This window comes from Ostrinia furnacalis, unplaced genomic scaffold, assembly GCF_004193835.3.
Source record: "Ostrinia furnacalis isolate ACB-3 unplaced genomic scaffold, ASM419383v2 OfSCF4320, whole genome shotgun sequence".
NCBI classification, from domain to species: domain Eukaryota; kingdom Metazoa; phylum Arthropoda; class Insecta; order Lepidoptera; family Crambidae; genus Ostrinia; species Ostrinia furnacalis.
This window is the reverse complement of record NW_021134559.1, coordinates 198,375-224,270: the sequence shown is the minus strand read 5'-3', so window position 1 is coordinate 224,270 and position 25,896 is coordinate 198,375. Positions and strand designations below refer to the sequence as shown.

The 25,896-nt window shown below is 36.6% G+C and overlaps 1 protein-coding gene across 2 annotated transcripts; it reads left to right on the top strand.

The window, feature by feature from the left end:
• The first annotated feature begins 5,166 nt into the window (after window positions 1-5,166).
• LOC114359364 (Carbonic anhydrase-related protein A) lies at window positions 5,167-25,504 on the top strand. Of its 2 annotated transcripts, XM_028313714.1 has the most exons (11): window positions 5,167-5,258; window positions 6,032-6,079; window positions 8,953-9,089; window positions 12,731-12,922; window positions 17,259-17,354; window positions 17,481-17,547; window positions 17,830-17,984; window positions 18,828-18,965; window positions 22,712-22,757; window positions 23,193-23,289; window positions 23,933-25,504. In XM_028313714.1, the coding sequence occupies exons 1-11, from the start codon at window positions 5,207-5,209 to the stop codon at window positions 23,946-23,948; spliced, it is 1,044 nt and encodes a 347-aa protein (XP_028169515.1). In that variant the 5' UTR covers window positions 5,167-5,206; the 3' UTR covers window positions 23,949-25,504. The 2 variants fall into 2 exon arrangements, with proteins under 2 accessions (XP_028169515.1, XP_028169516.1); XM_028313715.1 differs by lacking the exon at window positions 23,193-23,289 and having other exon boundaries at window positions 23,933-24,064.
• The last annotated feature ends 392 nt before the right edge of the window (window positions 25,505-25,896 follow it).

Here is a 25,896-nt window from a genome sequence, read left to right as displayed (position 1 = left end):
CTTTCAACGATTTTTGGTTTGATCAAAGTATCTCTTATAGTTTTTGAGATAGGTTGATTTAACTGTTGCTGCTACGGAACCCTTTGTGCGCGAGCCCGACTCGCACTTGGCCGGTTTTTTATTGATAATATTCAAATTTCATGGTTCGTGTTCAAAAAAACGATTCCTAAAGAGTACTGGTTCTGTTTCTTTAAATTAAAAACTATTAATTTATTTTCAATGCGTTTATTAAAGTCAATAATCGAAAAATATAGTTGATTTTTGTAATGTTTTTAATAACTAAGTATTCACTGCAATCGATTAATGAACCGCGAAAATAATCGATTTTATTATACAAGAAATACCCCAGCACTAAATCTATTCCGTTTCACACATTGCGTACATTAAATAAAAAATATTTTTACATCGTAATTAATTAAAATATAATCAATAGACTCAGATTTTACTATACAGGGTGTTAGGTAAATGGGTATATGAGCCGACACTAGCCCATGTTAACATGGGCATAATATATAATTGGTATGGTGAAGTCAGAAATTTGATATCATCATTTTAATTTTTTTAATTTTCATACAAAATTAATTTTATAAAATCCGATTTGTTTGAAAAATAAAATAATTAAAATGAAGATATACATTTTCTGACTTCACCATACCATTTATATGACCATGTTAACATGGGCTAGTGTCGGCTCATATACCCATTTACCTGACATCCTGTATATGTCAAGACAATTAGTTATTTTTTTTAATTATATTTCTAATAAAATACAAATATTTTTTCAAAAATATTCTGCATAATGTAGTATGCGTAATATGGATAACCTTGAAGTGTCATACGGATCATCTTACGTGAAAAAGACTATAGTCAAGATTTCACGAAAAATATTTCATTACATTTGACTCTACAATCTAACTTTTATTTTTATGTCTAAAAAGATTGAAAATTTAAAAAAAAAATACATGAATGGTATGATTTACACCTTTACTCTCTACATTATTATACTCGTACAGTGTCCTAAACATACATTAAAATGCATGATAATTGGTTTAAGAATTTCATTAATACTAATTAATTGCATTTTACTAAGACCACGTTCACTTTGCTAGAAATCTCGAAATAATATCGCCCATGCTTTCACCACCAGGGTGGCCTTTAATAACTCTATTGTGCCGATTTCTATTTCTAAGTTAAAAATCACTTTTTCACCTACTTTAATTTGGTAGAGCAAATAACTATTCAGAGACGTATTTGAAAGTTAAAAAGATTTTCATCTACAGACCCGTATTGATTGAAAAGGCAATTTTGTTTTAAATCACCATTTATAAGTGCTAAGAATTATGGAAGCCGGTATTTTAATTTGGTTCTCTTAGAAATAATATAATAGATTGCTTATAAGCTTTAGTTTCGTATCCGGCAATCTAGATGGCGCTGTGCTTACTTAGCTCGCGGTTTGGTTTGATTTTTTCCATTTTTATAGATTTGGTGACCAACCTCTAAAGTTCAAATATTATACAACTTTAACTAAGAATAGTTTTAAGTCTAGGAATAGTTTTAAGTCTTCTGTAATGAACAATAATGGAAATACTAACATAATGTAAACGTATTTTCTTTATTTTTGTAAGTGAGTTTCACCATTATCGGTGATGCTCGCCATAATTACTACATGAAGTACAGTCTTCAATACAGACTGTGAATTAATTCATTGCAATATCACTCTTAATACAGCTACATAAAGTGCTATGCTACGTACTGTATTTAAGTATTTGCCGTCAATAGTTGTTCGAAGAAGCAGTAGTGTTTTGTTTGCATGTAGAAATAATTCATTGATGATTTTTTATTTATTTATTTAAACTTTGATGCCAAAATAAATTTGTACATAAGGCGAACTTAATGCACTAAAGCATTCTCTACCAGTTTACCTTTGGGTTGAGCAGAAAAGAAATTTGTTTGGCGGTACTTCTAGTGCAGGAAAGAAAAACAAAAACAAATATGCTGATGAAAATTTAAAAAAAAATCTATACGTAAATTGAACTATGCTTTGTAAATATTATGTATCTTATAATTTATGCATAGGTATATATTTATTTAACCATGCATATTTCATATTTCATGCATTCTTTTAGTCAAATATAAATGTATCTATACCTACTACCTTTAGTTGTAAAAAGAAAACACTGCTAGCAAAAAATTTATTAGTCTGTTAGTCAAATTAAACCTGTGAAACTAAAAAAAATGAATAACAATTTCTAAACATCAAAGAACATAACGAGCTGTGAAAAAAACATAATCACGTAACAAACCTAACAGTTCATTAGCGAAACAAAAATAGATAAAATCAGAATTCCACACGATATCTTTTGCGGTGCAATCTTCGACCGTTAACCCTCCCACTGCTGGGTGCCATGATTGCCCCACTTCCTCCTCGGTTACCCCTCAACGGGGTAAACCATCGTTTGAATTCATTAACAAAGTGTTGGTTCAACATGATCGTTGGAATAATTGAGGGTTATAGAAAAATGTGAGTTGTGAGATTTTCGTGGCGTGGATTCACACTCTGCCTGATTTACAGTTTTATGTATTGTGTGTACGTGTATGTGATGCAGTAATTTCGTCGTCTTTGGTAATATCAAGGAATGTTTATTGTTATTTTTGGTTACATTTGATTATGAAATACGCACATAATGTAATAAAATTATGCAAAGTGCGTTCAATCCTTGATTACTTATAGTCATACCATTTAGGCCTTTTGACCTTTAAATGGGAAGGAATTCGAAAACTTGCGACACGAAAAATTTTATGAATGCAATCTGAATTATTGTCATAGTTAAAAATCATCGTAAATCTAATCATGCCAATTCGTAAACATAGACTTACCTACATACAGTAAACTGAAAGGTTTCCTAGTTAACCAACTAACCATCCAATCTCCGCCACAACGCAAAAGGACAACGCAAATCTCCAAGATAAAATTTATCTCAAAACAACGTTACACGGTGGGGGTAAAAAATCCCAGCACGGAGGAAATTACCTCTTTATCTCCAGCCGCACAATCAGGGTTAAGATAACGCTAATGTCTGTGGAATTACACCGGCTTGTTCGTTACATTGAACTAAAGATCTTAGATAGGGTTAACGAAGTATCTAATTACGCGATTCCAAATCTTTAGTTGGGGATTAGTGACGTTTGGGAAAAAGGCGGGAATAAAAGTTAACGGTTTTGATAACGGTAAAGATTTGCCTTACAATTTTATGGTAATTAAACGGTGTAGGTATGGAATTCTAATATTTATGAATTAAAAGAATCCACTGCAATACTTGAGAACGTTGACTACCATAATGTTGCTAAATTGGATTTAATGTGCCCTTATATTTTTTGAAGAATAATAATAATTTGTTTTGCACTTAGGTACTAATAGTCTCATTAAAACTCTTCGAGCTAATTTAAAGCTTGTGTTATGAATGGTGAGTGGATTACAATAGTCCAGCGGTCACGGAGTTCGACGACCTCTAAAGGTAGCGGGAAGGCGCTGGATGCAGGCCGCCACCAACCGTGGAAATCATTGGGGGAGGCCTATGTTCAGCAGTGGACGTCCTATGGCTGAAATGATGATGATGATGACGGGGTTCGAACTACCGACCTTCGGCAAGTCCGAAACTGAGTTCGACATCGTTCGTAGTTGATATTGTCGCCTAAAAATAATTTAAAAATTAAGCTCATTTGATTAACTTACAAATATGCGCATGAACCAATCAGAGCTCTATTCAACGCTGTGCGTAATTTGCTGCTTCACTTAAGCAAGTGAATACAGGCATTAGGTACATACGTTGTAAAATGATTACATTGTGAGCTCTAATGAGTATTTAGAACAGAGCTTATTAATTAGGAGTTGCGATAACTGCACAAAGACAAAACTCATTGCAGCGACTAGCTCGCATGTTGCGGGGTAATTAAGTAGCTACCACATATTTGTCTCTGGCGAAGGTAATGTAAGTCAGCCAGCCCATTCTCATTTATTCTATTCACGACGGCTTAGGGCGTGTTGACGTCAACACACGCCCTTTGATAGATAAGTAATTCAGCACTGTGATTTACTTATCCAGATCCTACTTGATAGTGTACGATTATTTTATTACGATACTTACAGTTAAAAAAAATGGATGTCACAAATTTTAAAAAGTTAATAATGATAATAATTCTGCAACTCTACTAGCCCAGCACATAAGCACATTACATACAATGCCATTTAAAAATTATTTCGTATCGTTGATACTAGTTTAGTAGGTAATTTTTATTGAAAATTTGCTTAGATTTAGAATTAATTACTTGTTGCTCTATAAGTATTTTTTTATTTAAAAATTACAAGTTTGTCTTGTGATTTTACGGTTTGATTTGTAATCTAGGTAGGTAGGTAGGTACAATATCAACGCTACTTTTGATATCACGAAGTTTTTTTTGTTGATGATAATAGCATTTGTATTCTTTTCAAAAGTGGACTGTTCTAGTTTTGCTGTGTCCTAGCTAAGGTAATTGCACTCCACTAATTTATTTACTAATTACCCTTAAATTAAACCTTTCAACGACATGAAATGGTGCACTTCAAATTATATGGTTCAGTAATTCATTTTTAAACTGGCAACCGTTTTGGCTGTGAAAAGTTAATGCCACAAAATTGTTGAGTTAATGTTTGTTTTTGTCACGTTTTCAGTAAAACGGTTAAAGATTAACCGTGGAAATATTGCGAGTTTTATGAAGTTGTCATAATATTTTATTTCATTTCCTAGAGTAAAATTTAAAATCAGCAAATTATTTAGCGTTTTATTTTATGTGGGCATTTTTTGTAAGAATGTAAATAATACGTAGGATAATAAATGAATAGCCAAAAATATTCAGATAATTATTAACTATTAAAAAAATATTAAAATTAAAAATCCAATCGGAAGGTTGTAGAGCAGAGCTTATATAAGGGTTTTCTTGTGTGATTAAACTGTAGCTTTATTTTTATCTAAATACCTTTTTTAAATCGTCATAATAAGAATTATTTTTCAAATAAGCAAACTCTACATTACTCTTTTTATTACAGACTCTCCTCCTTCACAATATTAGTAAATATTGTTTATCCATAGTTCTCTAACTAATATAGTTTTGTATGTTTGTTCCAGAATCGGCTCCCAATGCGGTGGCGCCAGTAATCACGGCATCGACGATGCACCAATGCTCGCTCTTCATACTTACCCTCCTATGTGTCTCAGTCAAAGGTAAATAATAAAGCATGTTAGGCGATTATCACACTGCACAGCGCTCCGCCGCGGTCCATGTGATTACATATAAAAATCCCGCGCGCAAACGCGTTGTCAGTGTGTGGTGCCGCGCGTGTTTTCTATAAAAATTGAGGTACTTGCATACAATGATTAAATCTCTCGTCCCGCGTACCGCGGCGGAGCACGGTGCAGTGTGATAATCGCCTTAATGCACTTTAATAAATTAGAAGAATCAGGCAACAGCCAACTCTGAGTGGCACAAAAAACGCATTATCAATTTGCCACCAAATCGATTTACTTATCACATTTTTATAGGCTTCAGACATTGACAGTAAATTCATCATAAACGTGTTCAAAAGTAATCAACATTATATGGCGAAAGAGACATAAAATATGAAATGTGACGAATTTATTCATCTTTTTTCTGTGACAAGGCCAACTCTGTGACAAATCTATACTAATATTATAAAGAGGTAAAGTTTGTGTGTTTGTATATTTGTTAAATTGTAAGGGGTACTCTCGGGATCTACTGAACCGATTTTAAAAATTCTTTCAGCAATAGAAAGCCACATTATTACTGAGTGTCATAGGTTATACTATAAAAAAAAGGAAAAGTCCACGCGGGCGGAAAGCTATCGACAATAAACCACAAATCTTGGGTCATTTTTGCTTAGACTATAATTTTTCCCCTAATATTCATAGATAATTTTTTTACATTTATTTTTTTTAACCCTTTTTGTCAAGTGGTTTAACCAATTCCTTTTTTACAGATATATCAGGTAGCTGGGAAGAATGGTGGACGTACGATGGCATATCAGGTAATTTTCTTAATCAAACTAAAACAAACGCTACATTCCAAGTTACCAAACACTATTATTCTTGAAAAATAGGGGCATAATGCCCGTACCCAGGCAATGATACGCGGTATAATGATAGCAGGGTAATGATGGCCGATAGAATCTTAATGACAGTGCGGTCAACCGTGTCATTATATTGGGCAGTCGATACCCCCGAATTTGGCAGGGTTACTCGACCGTGAAGTATCTTTACGTGGAGTGATTTTCGGTAATGGTACTTCTAGTGAAACTTTTTAGACGTGTCACGGTAAATTTGATTTGTTAACCTGTAACACTCACTGTAAAAATCAAACTGTAATTTTGGGAAGAACACGGTAACTTACTACCCAAGTACTAACGTAACTCATGAATTAACTGATTATTGGAAATCGCGATCTAATGTCAAGCAAAAGTCTTATGTCCAGTAGTGGATATCTGTAGTAGTCTACATGATGACGAAAAATTACGGGAAAAGGTGCGCACATTTGATGGAATTTTTAAAATGTTTTGACACCCTCCTTTATAAAATTAGGCTTAGTTACATTTATTTCCACCTGAATAAAAGCTTTGTAATAACACTATAACACATACATACAGACAATAGCACATCAAAGTAAGCACTGTGTGTGAAGTGTGACATTTTATTTTTGTAGATTTCCCAATAAAATATTGCTATCTACATCGTGTCCCAAAATTCATCAATAAGCGCGCGCCATAGACCCGTGTACAAGGTCATAAGATTGTTTTTTTTTCTTATTTTTCCAAAAGTGATCTTGTCTACCCTATGGCGCCGGCTTATCGTTGAATTTTGGAACACGATGTATAATTATGTATTTAGTCAAATAGTGTCCTATTCACTCAAATCATGGCTACCCCAACTGTCCGATAGGGCACCCTAGCGGCACATTACCAGCTGAATGGAACTGTGCGGACATCCATTGAAAGTGCTATCACTACACACCCTGAATGGGCTGCTCTGATACATCATTACACGAGATTAGGGTGGTAATTAGCATTTTAGATAACATTTTGAATGCTGTGATCATTGCTGTCATATAAAAGGGTTTGAACATGTGGTTTGTAAGGCCTAATTTTGGATACACGAATAATTTTATGTATTTTTAGGAACTAACAAAGTGCGATTTGCTAATTTTGTAAAAATAACTCAGTTTTTTATTCTATTTATTTATTTATTGATAAAGGTACACCAACATCAATACACATTTAAGACATTCACAGTTACATCACAGTATTCTACATAATTAAGAGCAAAATCTCGGTTCAAAAATTTTTACCAACACAATTCAGTACAGTTATGGATAATTTCAAAATGATAGTCCAATTTCTGAGTGTAATTTGCTGAATAAACAAACTGTAACTGTATGAAAACAAAATGTAACTGTGAATTGAATAAAACGATTTTCCGCGTACTCGTTATTTTAGTTAAATCTCGCTATAATCTGATATTCAACTGAAAAATTTGAGCTGTAATGGCGTATCCACACATGCCGGGCGGCACGGCCGGCGGTCAACCCGGCGGCATGTGTGGACACGCCATAAGAGAACTTCTATTAAGTTGAATGTCAAGTGTAAAGGTTTTTATATTTTTCTAAAATAAAAATATTAGCTCAAGTGTTTCCATTTATAACAGCAGCGATGAGTAAAAACTCATAAAACTCATTTATTTTTGCAAATAGGTTTTTTAAAAAGCACTTTTACACGTCCCAATATTAACCCTAACACTGCTTCGGGACAATAAATGGGCCAGTGCTGAGAAGAAGCAGCGCAAGAAAGTCAGTCACTATTGTCTTGTCAGCCATCAGTATAAATGCAAGTTAAAGGCCATAGTCTGTACAAATAAATAAAATATTGACTTAATACTGATAGACTGTACTAAACAGAGTTTCAACCTTTATTAACCAATCTCTACACGTAGGCTGATAATTTTCACCTCTACAGTACTAAAATATATTATAATCTTATTTCACATTGTTTTGCCAAATCTGTGTCTGTATTGTGTGATTAATAGTTAATTATATTATGTAGCCTACATTAATTGTGTTAATTCTATTTGTATCCATTCCAACATTAAACTGGTAGGTAAGTATATTCTGGGGCGGCCATTTTTCATGCTAAAATTAGATTGATATAATAATGTCTGTATTCGAATAAGAACAATAGGAATGTTTCCTGGGTCAAAAAGCAAGAGTTTTAATTAGTCCGTCAGTTAACTTATCAAAAAATACTCTACACGTATTTTTCACTTTTTCAAACTAATGAAAATTGAAAGAGATAAAGCGCGCCAAAGTTCATAAGAAGAGGCCCGTGACGTCAATGCGTGCATAAAATTGCCGCACGTTGTGACGTCGTGCGGAACTTCAACGCACCATAACTATGTTATTATTTGTTAGATTGACAAATAAAAATATATGTGTCCAATATTTTTTGATATTAAACATGACGGACTAAAAAAATTTTTTTAGGAAACTAGCCTATTATTGCTCGTACATTTAACAATAACTTTTTCAGCAAGAGTCAAATTCTTTCATACTCGTACCTAATTATGAAAGGATTCTACATATTATCTGTATGATGTTCTATGATGTACAAAAAGTTGTCACTATCTGTTCATTCAAAATGTATGGAATCTTTATCAAACTATAAGTGGTTAACATATTGGCTACTTTTTATTCGACTACCAAAAAATGAGGGTAAGAGTAAAATAAGGGTTTTTAAATAAATTAGATATACACCCCGCCATTTTTCGCAATTGACTGGACGGTACGAAGTTCGCCAGGCCAGCTATTTTGTTATACTTGAATGTTCAGAAGAGGTTAATATTGATATTTTTCCAGGTCCCGGCTTTTGGGGTCTGATCAACCCTCAATGGAGCATGTGCAACAAGGGCCGCCGGCAGAGTCCGGTCAACATCGAACCGGACAAGTTGTTGTTCGACCCCTGGCTGAGGGACATACAGTTTGACAAGCATAAGGTACGTTTGTGTAGGCAGAATAGTAAATTGGAAATAAATTAAATAGCAGATTCGCATGGAACCTAAGATAGATCCCAGGAATGTAAGATGGATCGCAAGAACGTAAGATGGATCCCAAGAACTATTTAAAGGGCTATCCTGAATCATAATTTCTGTATTGCTCGACTGTCATTTTAAGAGTTCTCAATAGAGTAGGTACTACATATTTTCCGTCGGCTGATAGTTTAATCGGGCTGTTAATCAGTATGAACCTGTGAAGGTTAACATTACACCGATTGAGTTTAGGCCGATTCCTGAAACAAAGAAACCGATCAAACTATAGTCGGTAAAAAGTCTGAAAATCTGCCGGGACTTTTTTCACCACTTCTCCTCAACACCAATAAATATTTGGTAATATTAGAGCAAGCTATGCTTGAGTGTATAAGTGTCCTGAAAAAGGTCTAAATTTGAATTTGAATATTATGTACACCTACACTCCAAACTATTTCTAAACTTAGCATCGAACCACGCCTCTGTATCTTTATTCTTTGTGCCGTAAGTTCATGGTAATGTATGCAGCATATCAGCGGCTATCGCCCGTTTTTGCGAGCCGTATAGCGGTTTATGTTTTCGCTAAGTTGTTAGTCGCTGTAACTAAATTCACTGGAAATTAGGTTATTTCCTTTGTATGTGGCAGCGTTATCAAGTCGACTCGGAACTATATTCTAGAATATTATATTTCTTTAACAAATATGAAAGTTTAAAGAATATCCAAATATAAATAAAGTCCCCTATGTCCCCTAGATGGGGCAGAGGGCGTCCACAACAGTCCTCCATCGCATTCGATCTTGAGCTTCGTGTTTGATCTCGCTCCAAGTCTTGCCGATTTTCTTCGCCTCGTCTGCTACAGTGCGCCGCCAAAGTTTGGGGCGGCCACGTTTGCGTTTTCGTTGGAGGTTCCAAACTTCCAATACAGAGCCTGCTTGGGGATGTGATCGGGGTCCCTTCAGAGAGTGTGGCCGATCCAGTTCCTCTTGCGACGCTTGATCTTCTGGATAAAGGCCCTAGTTACAACATAAACAATACATCTATCAATTGCAACAAACCGAAACAAAATTAAATGGAAAACTTTAATCAAAAAGATCTCTACAAAATATTCAACGCTATCACTTACATAATAAACAGTTTTAGAACTTCCCAAGGGCAGCCACTCCTACACACTTTATCTTTTTTGTGACGCAACTACAAAGCATCACTGGAAGCGACTACTAAATTTAAAGTATGCAAATAAGCTGTGAATAGCATTGGCAAGATCATCAAAATACTACAAAATATCATACTTTTAGACCATCATGTTGACTCCCCAAGCATAACTTCTACTACACGAATCTTCGTGAATTTCTTCATAATTAATTGACAAATGTTGACTTTATTTGTCAAAATGTAGGTCCGAATCAAATAATCAAAGGTATCTCCAGAAATAAAATCAAAATATTATAGTAATGCGGTATATCAGGGTCCCATGTCTGGTGACTTTTTTTTTGGTTTTTGTTTCCCAATTTGACGACTACCTTTCTTCTCTCATTTCAATCAACCTCACAAGGCTTCCCATGTCCTCTCATGTTCTCAAGCACTGAATGATTTTTCGCATCGATCACGAGACTATTCCCACCTCTCATTCCCACTGCTGTAATACGTAGCCATAACTTACAACTTAATTTCTATTAAAAACCTAACCAATGAAGTTTCGTATCGAGTAGACAGGTTGGTTTCAAAAGTTTAAGCACAAAATTTTGTAGTGTAAATACGTGGGTATGGCACATTTCATATGGGATCCCGGCTTAACAAGACCCCTTAGCCAAACTCCTACAGTATCAACAAAATTTTGTAACATTTTTATGCAAAAGGGGCACTTCCAGCACTTCACACCTCCTTACCGCTCGCGTGTCTGCGGCCAATATGTCATCTATGCTCAAAGCTTACTGAGTTTCTAAGCTTTAATCAAGGCGTGTCCATTGATTGATAGGATCAGCCCCCCGTCGTTATGCCTGATTCATTCGCGTTACAAGTCTGGAAACCATTATGATGAGTTTTGAGGCGGTGGGGCGTGTTTTATAGGCCACAGAACAACAAGCTATAAATTATTATTGTAGAATCGCACCTATTAGGCTAGTTTTAGTGTCACGCGGACTGTCAGTGCGGATCGCTCCGCACGGCCAATCTGTATGAACTTCTAGGGAGCGTTTTAGAGTAATGCGGTCCGGAGGAACCGCTCCGCTCCCTAGCAGTTCATACAGATCGGTCCGCACCGGACGGTCCGCGTGACACTAAAACCAGCCTTACAATGATATAAGATGCAATTAAGTGAGAACGAAGATATGAAATGACAGTATACCTACTTTGATCTACTGAAATGACACATTTTAACATGTCGATTGTAAAATTTTTACAACTGAATTCAACAGAATGAACTGCAGTCAAACTTTTCAAGCTGCCTTAAGTATAGGTATCAATATGTCAATCGGGCTTTAACGTGCCCCTCATGTACCTTACCTTTAATTTTCATACAAAGGATGCATTTAAAAACGACTCTCAGTTATTTTTTGCCTCCTTTCTTTGTTACGCATAGGTATCTAAACAGGGGTATAAGATTATTTAAATAACCATCGAATTGAACTTTACAGCAAGCAACGTTTATTCTAGTTCTTTCTAATACTCGTATAACAAAAAAATCATCAAGCCTAAGTATCCGTAACCCACCACCCTGTATTAGCATATCTATTCCATTTCGAAGCCATTAAAGAGACAGCGCTAATGACATACAGGGTGGCATAAATAACAACTAAGTAGGTGTTAAAATGGACGACAAACAGTAAAGATAAAAGATTTGTTTTAATAAATTGTTGTGTTTTGTAACAACGTTGATAATAATGTTATAATTTGTAACTATCTCTATGAAATAGCTGTCTGTGAGTAATCTAATCTGTACTCCAGTGTTTAGGATTTGATTTCCAGATAGGATATAATTGTAAAATCATTTAATTCGCGTACTACCTATTATTTTGTTGCCATTCGAATATGGAATCGTAAGAGCTGTTTACATTCGTATGCGTGCAATGTAGGATTGAAATGCTTTGAAAAAACTTCTTCGAATTAAGCTATTTTCAAAGCATAGAAACGATACAAAGTAATCTCGCAGGTTTTAGAAGAACGATCTGAATAACCTCATTTTTAGATTATTTACTGACATGTATTCACATTCCCACCTTTGTTCGCGAGCCGAGAGCGTTCACGAATCAAACGCTCGCGAATCAAAGGCTCGCGAACCACACGCTCGCGAATCAATGAGGGCTATCGTTTTTATACTTAACAGTTGGCATTAGCACCCCTGGCGATTGACAGGACCTTACTCTACAGTGGCGCCATCTTGATGTGTGCAAATGCGATAGTCCTCTTACCACTTTAGCGCTCACCAGTTGGTGCCACTGTCTTCGCTACTAGCAAGTGACAGGACCTTACTCTACAGTGGCGCTAACTGGTGAGCGCTAAAACAATAGCCCTCATTGCTCGCGAACCACACGCTCGCGAACCACACGCTCGCGAACAAAAATCTACGCGAATGCTCACAGTCTACAGTAGATCTAAAATTGCGTCTTCCACAGGTCAGCGGGGTCCTGCAGAACACAGGCCAGTCCTTAGTCTTCCGAGTGGAGAAAGACTCGAAGCACCAGGTCAACATCAGCGGGGGACCGCTCTCCTACCGATACCAGTTTGAAGAGATCTACTTCCATTATGGCATGGGCGACAACCGAGGGTCTGAACACCAGATTGACCACCACACTTTTCCTGGAGAGGTGAGTGGTTGATAAATAAATAAATAATAAATATCCTTGGACATTATACACTACGCTTCTAGTCCCAAACTAGGCAAAGCTTGTACTATGGGTACTAGACAACGGATATAAACATACTTAAATACTTTTTTTGTAAATACATACCTACATATTATACATAGTAACACCTAGACCCGACACAGAAATTAAAATTCACCATTTCAATTTCTGCCCGGCCGGGAACCGAACCCGGGACCTCTCGGCGTAGTAGTCCGTTTCGAAACCACTACACCAAACGGCCGACGTGATAAGAAACTATAGCTTACCAGCGCTTAACTGAGTCCGAGGAATCGGAGACGCACGGGAGAGGTAACATTGACATTATGACGTGACTGAACATACAAATCTGAAATCTCGCTGACGTTTGACATCCACTAAAACACTCTAACATGCCGCTTCCATAGCTCATGTACTGAGTTTTGCGCTAGAGCTATAAGAAACTTCCCACGGTTTTACTAAAGACAATTAATTACCTGACACAAAATCTCTATGTCAGTTGATGATCAGTGCTTCAGTGTTGCATCAATGATTGAATTCACACACATGCTCAGTTCACGGAGCTTCAGTGGTAGGTACGTCCGTGATTACGGGTCCGTGACTGTAATTTCACGGATCCTATGTGTGAATCAGCTATAAAATGTCATAGCCCGTAATGTTTCTTTCAAGATTTTTTGCTTTTTCCGAGTATAAAATACATTCTAATTCCGCTTATAAACCATAAGCGCATTTTTTAAACATCCCAAATACCCCGGCTTTCATTGATATTTAAAGAAGCAATCGGCATCTATTTATATCTATACTAGCTTTCCGCCCTCGGCTTCGCCCACGTGGAATTTTGTCTGTCACAGAAAAACTTTATCGCGCGCGTCCGTTTCAAAAACCGGGGTAAAAACTATCCTATGTTCTTTCCCGGGACTCAAACTATCTCTATGCCAAATTTCATCAAAATCGGTTGCGAGGTTTAAGCGGGAAAGCGTAACAGTCAGACAGACAGACAGACAGACAGACAGACAGACAGACAGAGTTACTTTCGCATTTATAATATTAGTTGGGATTTAACCCTAACCGTCGCCCGATGAAGACAATTCAGTAGTTAGCGGACTCCGGAGTATTTGAACTATGCGGCCGACCGCGGGGTCACAGCTATGCAGGTTTCTAGTACCTACTTGACATTCCAATTGAAGTTAATAGAATTTAATATAGTTGGAGTAAGAAAGTATTTTAAAGAAAAATAATTTAGGGTTACGTATTAACAGATTGTAACAATGTGCAATATGAAAGTGTGACATGGTGTTTTCTGCTGTTTTAATTCGATTTTTTCTGACGCTTAAGTAACTTACCTTTTTAAGACCATGGTGGTTTACAACCATATGATATGCATATAAATACCCATTTACATTCTGAGGATGAAAAAAAGATGTATGTGTATTTTCCTTGAGTTAAAAATATAGCAAAGCTTCTACAAGGTTACATAATGAGATACCTACATAATAAAAACCTAAATCGATGCAAACAATATAAAATAAATGTGTCCATGTCCTTTGATGTACTTATTAGAGTTCTCAAACACTGCCAATATTAAATCGGTGGTCCAATAAGAGTGAAATAGTTAATTACTTTAGTATCAATAAACGGTGGATAGTTTTATATTAATAAATGGCCACTGTTACAGTCGTTAACAAAATAAGAGTAATAAACGTGCAAAGTTCGTAGCCCAATCATTAGGGAGCGCGTTCACACGAGGATTTGTATTTTTTGAGTAATCGACTTTTTTGACGGCGACAATACTTTTTAAATGCCCGTGTTCACCCATCACAGACCGTGAAAAATTACACATACGTCTTTAAATGAGATTTGTTTTATAAAAATCACATGCGTCAAAAACACATAAATCGTCAATGTTTTATGATTTTTTTCACAGTAAAGTACCAGGTCATAAAAACCTTCCAAACATCAAAATAGCTCCTGTAAGGTTATGACGCCCTGGTACCTTTAATTAAGGTGAAAATTTTCATCTAATAACGTCCTGTCTAACAAACGCATTAGCAGCTATCTATATAAAAATAAAGACTAGGCTAAGGCGGAGCTGTACCACCTAACTTTACCAGTAACTTTAACGATAAACGGTGTTTTTTGTATAGAGTTTGACAGATTTTTGACGTAAGATGGTGCAACCCAGCCTAAGAAGTGTACTATTCGGGCGGGTCTAACTGGACTACGTCGCGTCGTCATGATGACGTATCGTTATTTTACGAATCGTTAACAACGGACTCGTGTGAACGCGCCCTTAGCAACTTGGTATAATTATCGAGAGGTGTATTGTTCTGATCTAGAATAACTTTTCCAGGGTGAAACATTTTTGTTTGCGGTGTTACTCTGTCTGCTTGAAGTTTGTTCGGGTATATCTTTTAATTAGCACTTTTAGTCGGAGTATTAATTAGTAGGATTTAGTCATGATAATATTTCCAGGTTTAACTAACTTAACTTAGGTTGGTAACGTTTTTAAGATTTCTCAATTTTATAGGCACAACATCGTGGCAATTTTTTTTTTTCAAGCTATTTAGGGCCCTGCCCTTGCCTACATCGACTTTTTGTAGCGATACAGTCGCGCTGCTGAGGCGTGTTGGCATCACTTCTGTATTGCGTTGCAAATGCGACTAACGAGCGTTAGTAGCGATGCAAGACAAAAAAGAATATCTCTTCCAATACTAAATAGAAACCTACATACTTACAAAGGCTTTTTTAAACTTTATACTAAGAATAGAATAGAATAGAATAGAATAGAATAGACAACTTTTTATTTGCAAGAAAGGTATACAAGCAGGTTAGACATAGATTAAAACAGGGAGGAATAAACAAGTGGACAATTAACTGCTTGTGCCCCTCTGACAAAAAGGCACCCGCTAAGCATGTACTTATTACGTCAAGCAGTTAATTTTGGATTACATACAATATATCAATTTATTTTATAATATCTGTGATAAAAATAGAATACAACTTAATAATAGTTCAAACCTATTATTAATTACAATAGACATCTATTGAAATTGAAACCAGTTAATAAGTAATGCATCGTATTATTTGCCAATCAAACCGATTTTATATTCGTTCGGAACTATCGCAGTCTTCTTTTGTAATTTGACCTTTGAAACCTTCCTGCGGATCTTGTCAATCGATTTCAATTAGGAAAATTCGCTCAGACATAGATACGAACGACAAAAGTCCGATAAATATGCCAATTAACAGAGTGGCATTAAATATCTGCTACAGCACAGGCGCGGACTAAGGACAGATTTTTGTTCTTGGGGCTCGTAGAAACCGACAAGGAGTTCGTATTGTGTCTCTAAATTAGATGCTGCTTCACTAAGAGGCTCCTGCCTGGTATCCTATGTTCATAATAATATTGCCATCAGATTATATTATTTCGTAGAAAATCCCCATTTAATAGGAGTTCGCGTTAAAAATGTTTATAACTTGATGTACACTGTACAGTCCGTCATCTATAAAGCTGTCGTTATCTGGAAAAGCGACAAAACCTAAATAGAACATGTGTATTATCTTTACATACTGCTCTTACTTATGAACATTTTTACTTGTCCTTTTGGCAGTATATTCTGATATAAAAAAAGCGTTTATTCAAAAGAAGATGATTGAGAATAGAACCTAATTTATACAGGCCAGTTTTGAAAAATCGTCGCAACTCCCAAGTTCTGTTGTTCCTCCCTCTGATTTTTTTTTCAATTGAAGTATTTATTTGTATTACTATAAACAGGAGCCCTTTTTGCGGCCCTTAGTTCGTCTCTGTAAAGGGGGCCATTAGGCAAACCGTTTGAGCTCTTGCTAACGAGCTCGAACCGAAAGGTCCAATCACTTGATTATTTTAACTTGCGGTTCGCCGCGGGGTCGTCGGACCACTGACTGCCTTCTGAAATCGACAGGTTGATTTCACTTTGGAAGCTTTGGTTTCCTTGGATTTCTAGACGTGGAGATTTTCGTTTTGAGAAGTAGTATTCGATATTAAAATAATTTGTATAAGTTTATGACCTGGTTATTGCTAACTTTGTGTAGATTGCGAATTCCTTTAAAAACTTTATGAACCTTTTCCCCATATAAATCTTCATCCTATATTTCGCCCTATAGTTAGCAACAATATAATAAAGGTTCATTTACCATTCAGCAGTCTCGAAAAGTAGGTAACAGACAGATATTACATATAATATTCGTATATTACAGAGACTTGCATAAAATCGGATAAAAATCTTTACATCGATTGCCCATTGTAATTTTTTGTCATCAGATCCAGCTTTATGGCTTCAACAAGGAACTGTACCACAACATGTCCGAGGCCCAGCACAAATCACAAGGGGTTGTCGGCATTTCATTGATGGTGCAAGTAAGTAACCAATTCAAAATTAATAAATGAAATACACGTTCTTCTATACTTGCCAACTGCAGAAATAAGTTTGTAATGGAAAAAATGTGGATTATGATTGCTAATGATATGATTGTTTTGTCATAGATCGGAGAACCCACGAATAAGGAGTTGAGGCTCATCACAAGCGCGTTCAACAAAGTCATGTTTCGTGGTACGTACTGTTCCATTTTGCTTGAAATGTTTTTCACAAAGACTTCTAGTTTTGTATTTGTAAGTAAAACTTTAGTACCTAGCTCCTAAACCTGTCAAGCTACTGCTTCTATCAATGGCAGAACTGGGCCTACTTATGGTTATTTTTATTTTTTTATCCTCATCTAACCCCAACCGGCGTGGGGAATATGTAGACCAAATCTTCCGTTTGCCTCTATTCAAATAAGGGGTCGTGCACTTCACGGGAGACTAAATTATCCGATGATGATGTTTTCTTTCACAGGCAGTTCGTTCCCCATCAAGCATCTCCCGCTCAGTTCCTTGCTGCCAAACACCCAGCAGTACTTAACGTATGAGGGTTCTACCACGCACCCTGGTTGCTGGGAGACGGCCGTCTGGATCATCTTCAACAAACCCATTTATATTTCCAAGCAGGAGGTGAGATATGCAGTTATTGGCGATTATGTGTACCTATCAAGAACAAACAGTTTTTTTTTGTCACGGAGGATTTCCTCCGTGACAAAAAAAAACTGTTTGTTTGCAAAAAAAAGCATTTGCTTTGCGCACCTTCACCACTGTCGGGGGACAGGGTAGTGTGTGGGACTCCCGGCGCCGTGTAAAGGGCGCTGCTCCGTCCTGAAAAGGACGGGGTATACCCACTAAAACCTCCGCGACGTTCCGTCACCGCCCGAGTGAGGGTGTCGCGACAGGGAAAAAGTTCAGCTAGGTAGGCTCAGCTTCGAGAAAGAGGTCAATCGTTGAATATAATTCGACTGGGCAGCGTTCGGGAAGCTTCGCGACATGTCCAAAATATGGCTGTGTCTCAAGACAAATCTTTGCCCAGTGTGTGTTGCAAGCGATAACATATGAAACGAAGACGTGGTCGCTTAATATGGGCCTCATGAGAAGTTACAAGGTAAGTAGTTAGGGAGGAACACGACGAGTCGACAACCAGAGGAGGTTGTCAACTCGTCATTCAAGTCGATTTAAAAAGTAGGTTACCTAGGATGACTATTCTCCTCGAAGCCGGAGGGGCTCGCCCAAGAGCGAGCAGTAGCCTGAGACGGAGCCGCGGAAGAATGTCCAATAGGACAATAACTGGCGGCTTCGTTTCAATGGCCCCGGAGGACACCATCAGGTTTTAGTGGGTAGGCCCCGCCCTCCTAGCGGGGAAAGTCCCACATGACCCGCTAACTGACTGTCCCAGCCAGCCAGTGGCATTTCCCGACTCAAAAAAAACCGTTTATCTGTTCCACTTTTCACCTTATACTTTATTGGCAGATGTACGCGTTGCGTCAGCTCATGCAAGGGTCACAACTGACCCCGAAGGCGCCTCTCGGCAACAACGCCCGGCCAGTGCAGCCACTCCACCACCGCACTGTCAGGACCAACATCAACTTCAACAAGCAAGGGGCTCAGGTAATGACATACTATTGTTTTTTTATAAGTCTTTTATAATAATGAAGCCATGTTAGCCGGACGGTGGAGGGGTCGGACTGGCCGACTCGTGATCCAAGAAACGCGGTTTCGACGAACCCCGCCGCCGCTCGACTATTGTGGTGGTGACGTGATGACTGATGAGTGACCGTGAGCCCACTCGTAACACAAGCATATTTAACTTACCACGAGGGGTTAGCGGGTTAAATGTTAACAATTAAGAACGGATTAGACCAAGTTTAAGTAGAGACGATACTATTTATTAGACACTTCTAAACTCGATAATAAACTACAATCTCTTAAATAAGAAGAAAAACAAGGTCTAGTATTAGATTTAGTGCTAAATACTCTACCAACACTACCACCATTGGTTCCCCTTCGTTTCCTCGTCTAAGACGTTCTAAACCACAGTGCGCCCGTATCGAATTAATTAGTGAGCCGGTGGCAGACGCGATATTATTATTTTGCGAGCGCAGACGGCTTCGTTGGAGATTTATTGTCGTTCCACGGCGCACTGTGGTTTAGCGACCAACTGAAGATAGAAGGACTTCTTAACAGTGGACAGTACGAATTTAACTGGACGAAGCTTTAGTTAGTGCTATAGTGAGAAATGTAGCGTAGGCAGGCCTCCCACTAGGTGGACCGACGATCTGGTGAGGGTCGCGGGAGGTGCCTGGATGCGAGCGGCGCAAGACCCGTCTTTTTGGAAATCCTTGGGGGAGGCCTTTGTCCAGCAGTGGACGTCTTTCGGCGGAAACGAACGACGAACGAACGAGAAATGTTGATTCCATTTGAGCGGAAGGTAGAAAGATATTTCATGCGACTGCATGAAATCCCATCACGTGACTACGTGGTGGACATTAGGAACATTGCCTGCAATTTAAAAAGCATCCTTGAAATATTTTTATCACTCATAAATCGCAAGTTGTACTAAAATAGTCATAAGTACCTAGGTACTGATAGAATATTGAGTGACTCAACCATTTTCATATTTTCAATTATCGGTCGCTACCATTTAAATGCCTTAATACACGACGAGAAGAGAGTGCATCTCAGACGGCTTTGTTGACAATTTATTGTCGCCACGACGCGACGGCTCAGTGGTTTAGGGACCAACTGTAGATAGGACTTCTTAACGCTGGACTGGACGAATTAAGCTGGCTGGACCAACGAGTGCCTCCGTTTATAATTCATACTTAGTTTGTGAAATCATGAGAAAGGATTTAATGCTGTTTATGGGGAAAATAGAAAGAGATTTCATGATACAGTCACGTGCCAGATTACTTAAGGAACATGAATATTATACCTACTAGAATAGAAGTGGCGTCATAATACTCTCCATCCTCCAAAAGCTCTACTAATTTATTTATTTCTAATTAGGATTCAATTACTACTATTTATTTAGCCTGAAAACTTTTCCGAAAACCAACATTCTTGAAAATGTAGCCATGGAAATACGTATGGATGGTGGTAATATTTCCAATGCCATTGCAAAAGCGACATGCGAGCGCGTCCCAAGTAGGATTTATCGACAGTTTAAGTCCCAGACACAAACTCGTACACTGACACGACTGCAGCATGGAGTAAGAGCTAGGCTTCGGCTTCCATTTAATACATATTATTTAATACTATGTGATCCTAGAGACATCTATTTTGTACTAGCAACCCGCCCCGGCATCAAACCATCCTCTTGCGTCACTCTATCTATTAAATAAAAAACCGGCCAAGTGCGTGTCGTGCCACGCGCAGTGTAGGGTTCCGTAGATGTAATTCGTTACCATTATATATTTCAGAAGCGTCTTTGCTTTATACTATGTAGTGATTTGTGAGTATTTAGTATAACTTAATGGATCATCACCATAATTTTAGCCATTGTACGTCCACTGCTGAACATTGAACACAGGCCTCCCCTAATGATTTCCATATTGACCGGTTGGTAGCGGCCTGCATCCAGCGCCGTCCTGCTACTTTTATGAGATCGTCGGTCCACCTTGTGGGCATACGTCCACTAAGGCTGGGTTGCACTATCTTACTTTCATTTTAACAAACGTCAAAAGTCTGTCAAACTCCATACACACCTGTCTGTGTCAGTCTGTCAACACCAATTAAGGTTATAGTTACGGTTAAAGTTGGATGGTGAAACTCAGCCTAAGTGGTTGATATGCAAGAGACTACACGAAATACGATTGCTATACAAAATCTCCAGAAACGCATTTTGTCAGTTCAGTAAAAGTTAACTGCTCCATAAGATATATTTATACTGCTATACAATGTTACTCTCGAATTGGAAAAACATCTAACTACAAAATAATATTAAACATTCGATTATCTACATGGAAACAGTTACCAAAATCCAAAACCCATAACGGCAATAAGTAATAATCTTGTGTGTGTAAATTGCAAGCCACAAGTAAATAAAAAGCAAGATTACACAAACTTTTAGTGAATGCGCTTTCGCGGACCACTTGCTTCATTCATAACGCTTATCAGAACTTAAGGCACCTTATTGCTACAAAACTTAGTTACAATGGCGATAAAACTGCAATAGTTATCAAAGCAGTGCAAGTTTACAGACGTACCGAGCAATAAACAAGATATAAGCGTAGTGAGCTACCCGGTTGTAGCACAGGTAGAACAGCCCATCCCTAGAATAAGATATATTGTTCAGGATTAGGGAAACTTTTGGATTGTGCAACAATCAAGATAGATCTACTTTCATGTTTAGTGAGTGCAAGTAAGGTATGAATCAACATTTATGCTAGAGCTTTGTCTAGCATATCCAGATAATTATGAGTCGATTTACAAAATGTTGCTTTCATAAGACACCAGGTATGATCTTAGGACCCAGAGTCCAAATAGGCGGTTCATGCGCAACTGTGCCACCGGGCTGTCAAATGTCAATGCTTAAAGCGATTGTATTTTCTTATCGATTTTTCTAAAAAGTCACTTAATGATGATCGAAATCGCAATGTAGCTTTACTCAATGATTTCTCTAGTTCTAGAGACACAAGTTCTAGGTGAGAGTCATCAGTCAAGTTATAAATTTTCTAAGATCATCTATCTATCTATCGACCTATAGGGTATTGTTTCAATATCCCTTTGATTTATATCTGAGTCTGTCATCATAAATACTACAGTGGTATTTTTCCTGCATACGATGCCGACAAGAGAGTAGGCTGGCTGGTATGACTGTGCTGTGGCTGCGGTATCGTCACTGCGTGTGGTTTCATAGATAAGTTTAATGCAGGCGGGCGGGCAGTGTAGCGACTGCCCGGGCAAAGCCGCACTTTCCACGGGACATTCGGAGTTGTAGCCAGTTAGAGTGCATCAAATTAGTTGACAAAAGACCTCTTGTTGTTCATATTTTACAGAAACGTTGTAAGAAACGCATGAATGTTTATAGCTACTTAGTTGCATCACCAAACTTTGACCGTAACTATAACGATAACCGGTAATTTTTGTATGGAGTTTGATAGATTTTTGACATTTGTTACAGTCAAAGGTGTAACCCAGCCTTATACAATGGATTACGTTGAGAGTTCTTTTTAATTATTCACTATTTACACTGGTCCAGAGAAACTAACGTATGCAGGATATTATACCTATAGTAATTCGCAATAAAAGTAATTGCTAAGATTACTCGTATTTCTTAAAAAAAAAAGGTGTACTACCTACTGAAATAATGGCTGGAAAGAGAGTATGTTTACTTAATAAACTTCTTGTTACAGGTCTCCAGTAACTGCCCAGATATGTACCGCAACATGCATTATACAGGTAACAATAGAAAACATTTAATATCCTAAGGAAAACCTTTGGAAATATCTTCACTTAATAAATTTCTTAGATCTGTCCCTAGAGAAACCCTTTGAAAATATCTTTTTTTTAAATTCTCCTTGATCTTTCAATTGACGAATGTTTTAGCACGATTGCACGACGAAGCATGGCAACATAGATTAGTATACAATCTGACTTTTTCAACAAATCGAACGCAAGCATGTAATTACCAACTTAAATATAATAAAAAATCTCGATGTGTAGGTATTTATTAATTTTGTTGTGAAATGTTCTTAAACATTAAATAAGCTCACGCATGTATATTGTATGTTTCTCTCTTTGTCTTTCTGTTCTTATCTTTTTATCTTCTAGAATGTAATCTTTTTCACTATATATTTTGTTTTTTATTTTTGCACTTAACCCGTTTACTTCCAGCTCGATTCTCTCACAGACGTTCGAAAAAAAGTGTTGCATGCAAACGAAAGAAATCCCCAGAGAAATGTCACGCACACAGAAATGTCACCACGAATAGGTATTGTTACACTAGCAAATGTAGCTTTGAAGTATTTAGCCTAGATAAATTGAAGCCTTTTGTTGACGACGTGATTGCGACGCGATTCAAGCGCGACTTTATAGTTGCCAACACCTACCAGAAGTCGTGTCACGCTACTACACACACTAAAGACTTTTGTGTATTAAGCAGGACAGTGCTAAACTAAGATATTGCTCAGTAATTTACAGACTTTAGACTGGTTGCGAGTTAGCGAAAGGTGCAGATGTATCGAGAGGCTCAGGGATAGGGCGCAGTTATTAAAAGTAACGTGCTTGGCATACTTATTTTTCCCCAAGAAAATCTTGTCCACTAGTAACACACGCTTATGGCTGTCAATGTTTATATCAGTGCCACATTGCGCTTACATCGCGTCACAGTCGCGCCTGTTGAATGCTAAAGGGTTAATTATTTTAATTAATGCCCTGATATAGAGTTTAGATCAGTTAGTATGCTTGATGTTTCTACTTTTAATTTTGTCCTTTGAAAATAAATGTAGTCACGATAGTAAACTATTTACTTGTTTAACTATTAATTTATTTACCTATTTTCTTTTGTCTTCTCTACTCTAGGGTGAAACATTTTATAATACATATTTATTTACTTATGGTGTTTATATTTACAGCGACGCAATGGCCTAGGGACCACAGCATACGTTATCGCAGTGCGGAAGACCTATCTATGCTATCCCCTAACTAATTTAATTATTTTATGTAACTTTTTTTCTTCTTTTAATATTAAATACAACTATTTAGTTGGTGTTGTAGGTTGATCCTATTTTTATACTCTGTTCTTAAATTTAAAACTCATGTGCATTTTATTCTTAGAAATGTACTAACAAGAAATTGATGTTAATATTTTTACTCATTTTTGGAAGCATTTAAAAGTTATTATATTGAATTTGGTCAATTCTCTTATAAATAAAAGTTATCCTTATAGTTTCACAAAAATATAAATTGTAATGCACAATATTATTATATGCTTACACTGTATAAAATGTGTACATTAGAATAGTTCCTGTAGATTAGTTATATAGCAATTATAAATTGTCAATTGGGTAGACAATATCTTCCTTACAACTGTACCTAAGCAATATAAATACGTACATTTACTGCAAAGCTTCTTACTCCATTTTTATAAAGTCGCGTAAACCACAGTAATACAATAAGCTAAAATCAATAAGAAATCAATTCATTAAAACAAATTACTAATAATTAGACCAGAAATAAAATATGCATATTGTATTTCTGTGGAAATCATACTGTGACCTTACAATACAAATACGTAGGCTTACGTAGAAAATAGCTGTATATAAATGTGTATATATTTTTCTAGTATAACTGAATAAAGTATCGTAATTCGTCCACACTGTAAAGTGTATTTATCTACTGCAATATAATTATTAACTGTTAAAATAAACGTTAGAGAGTTCGCGTGTATAAGATTTCTAAAATGCTAGTAAATGTAAAATTTTGAATTATAAAAGATGTACTTTATATGACTTTAAACAGCTTGTATACATGTAACTTATTAGAATTAATATGTAGCTAACTTTCAGCTAGCTAAGGCGTCGAATCTTATTACATAATTAGAAATTACACAGTTAAATATACAATTGAATTTAAAGTATACATGGCTTTAAATACTTCTCTAAAATATATCCTGCGTTACGCTGTGTAACATCATACTAATGGAGGCTTATGACTAGCATTGTATCAATTATATAAATATAAAAACTAGAAGCTACTAAGGTTAATTAAAATAGAAACGTATGCACAAACTAAGGTTCTTAATTGGGGTAATATTTCTATGAAGAAGTTATTATAAAATGAAAAAAACATTCACGGACTATGTCAATATGGATTTTTTGGATCTTTTTAATTTTCCAGGTCATAATTAATCACAGTTTTTGAATTTTTATCGCTGAAACAAAGTTTTTACGAAATCATCTAGCAAAAAAAATTCAACATAGTTATGATTGTGGTTAAAATATCTTAACAATGGGGATGGTCAAAAAGATTATTACTCCAATTAATTAACATATACATAACAAAATACTATTTATATCGAAACTCCGGAGTTTTTTGTTATTAGGTTTATTGTAACATTATTCGAGGCTAAAAACTGTAATGTAACAGCGGAATTAATGTCGTAGGAAGTAGGGCCTGTGTTGTTTGTTACGTTGTAAGTTTAAATTTAATGTAATAAAATATATACGCACTGTAATGTGTCTATCATTCTCTATCTTATCTTTATTCTATCGTTTATCATCATACAACAAAATTCACTAAAATGATCTTGATTTTTTACTTAATTGACGCAAAGGTAGCAGGAAGGCGCTGGACACAGGCCGCTACCAACCGGGCAACATGGAAAGCCTATGTTCAGCAGTTGACGTCCTATGGCTGAGATGATGATGATGATGAATTGACGGCTTACCATTCATTATTATGAAGTACAGAATGATAATTAATATTGTATCTTTCCGGACCATTACGTGAGAGTGATTTGTATTTGATTTTTTCATGTTGTTTATTTAAAATTTAGTTTAAGAAGCAACTCTATTCGCTAAGAAATTTTACATATTTT

What these genes read in the sequence shown, in the direction of transcription:
- LOC114359364 (XM_028313714.1), top strand. Translation starts at nt 5,207, where the DNA reads ATGCACCAATGCTCGCTCTTCATACTTACCCTCCTATGTGTCTCAGTC. An exon ending in CCTATGTGTCTCAGTCAAAG is followed by an intron (nt 5,259 to 6,031) that starts GTAAATAATAAA and finishes CCTTTTTTACAG; the next exon opens with ATATATCAGGTAGCTGGGAA. An exon ending in TTTATATTTCCAAGCAGGAG is followed by an intron (nt 17,985 to 18,827) that starts GTGAGATATGCA and finishes CTTTATTGGCAG; the next exon opens with ATGTACGCGTTGCGTCAGCT.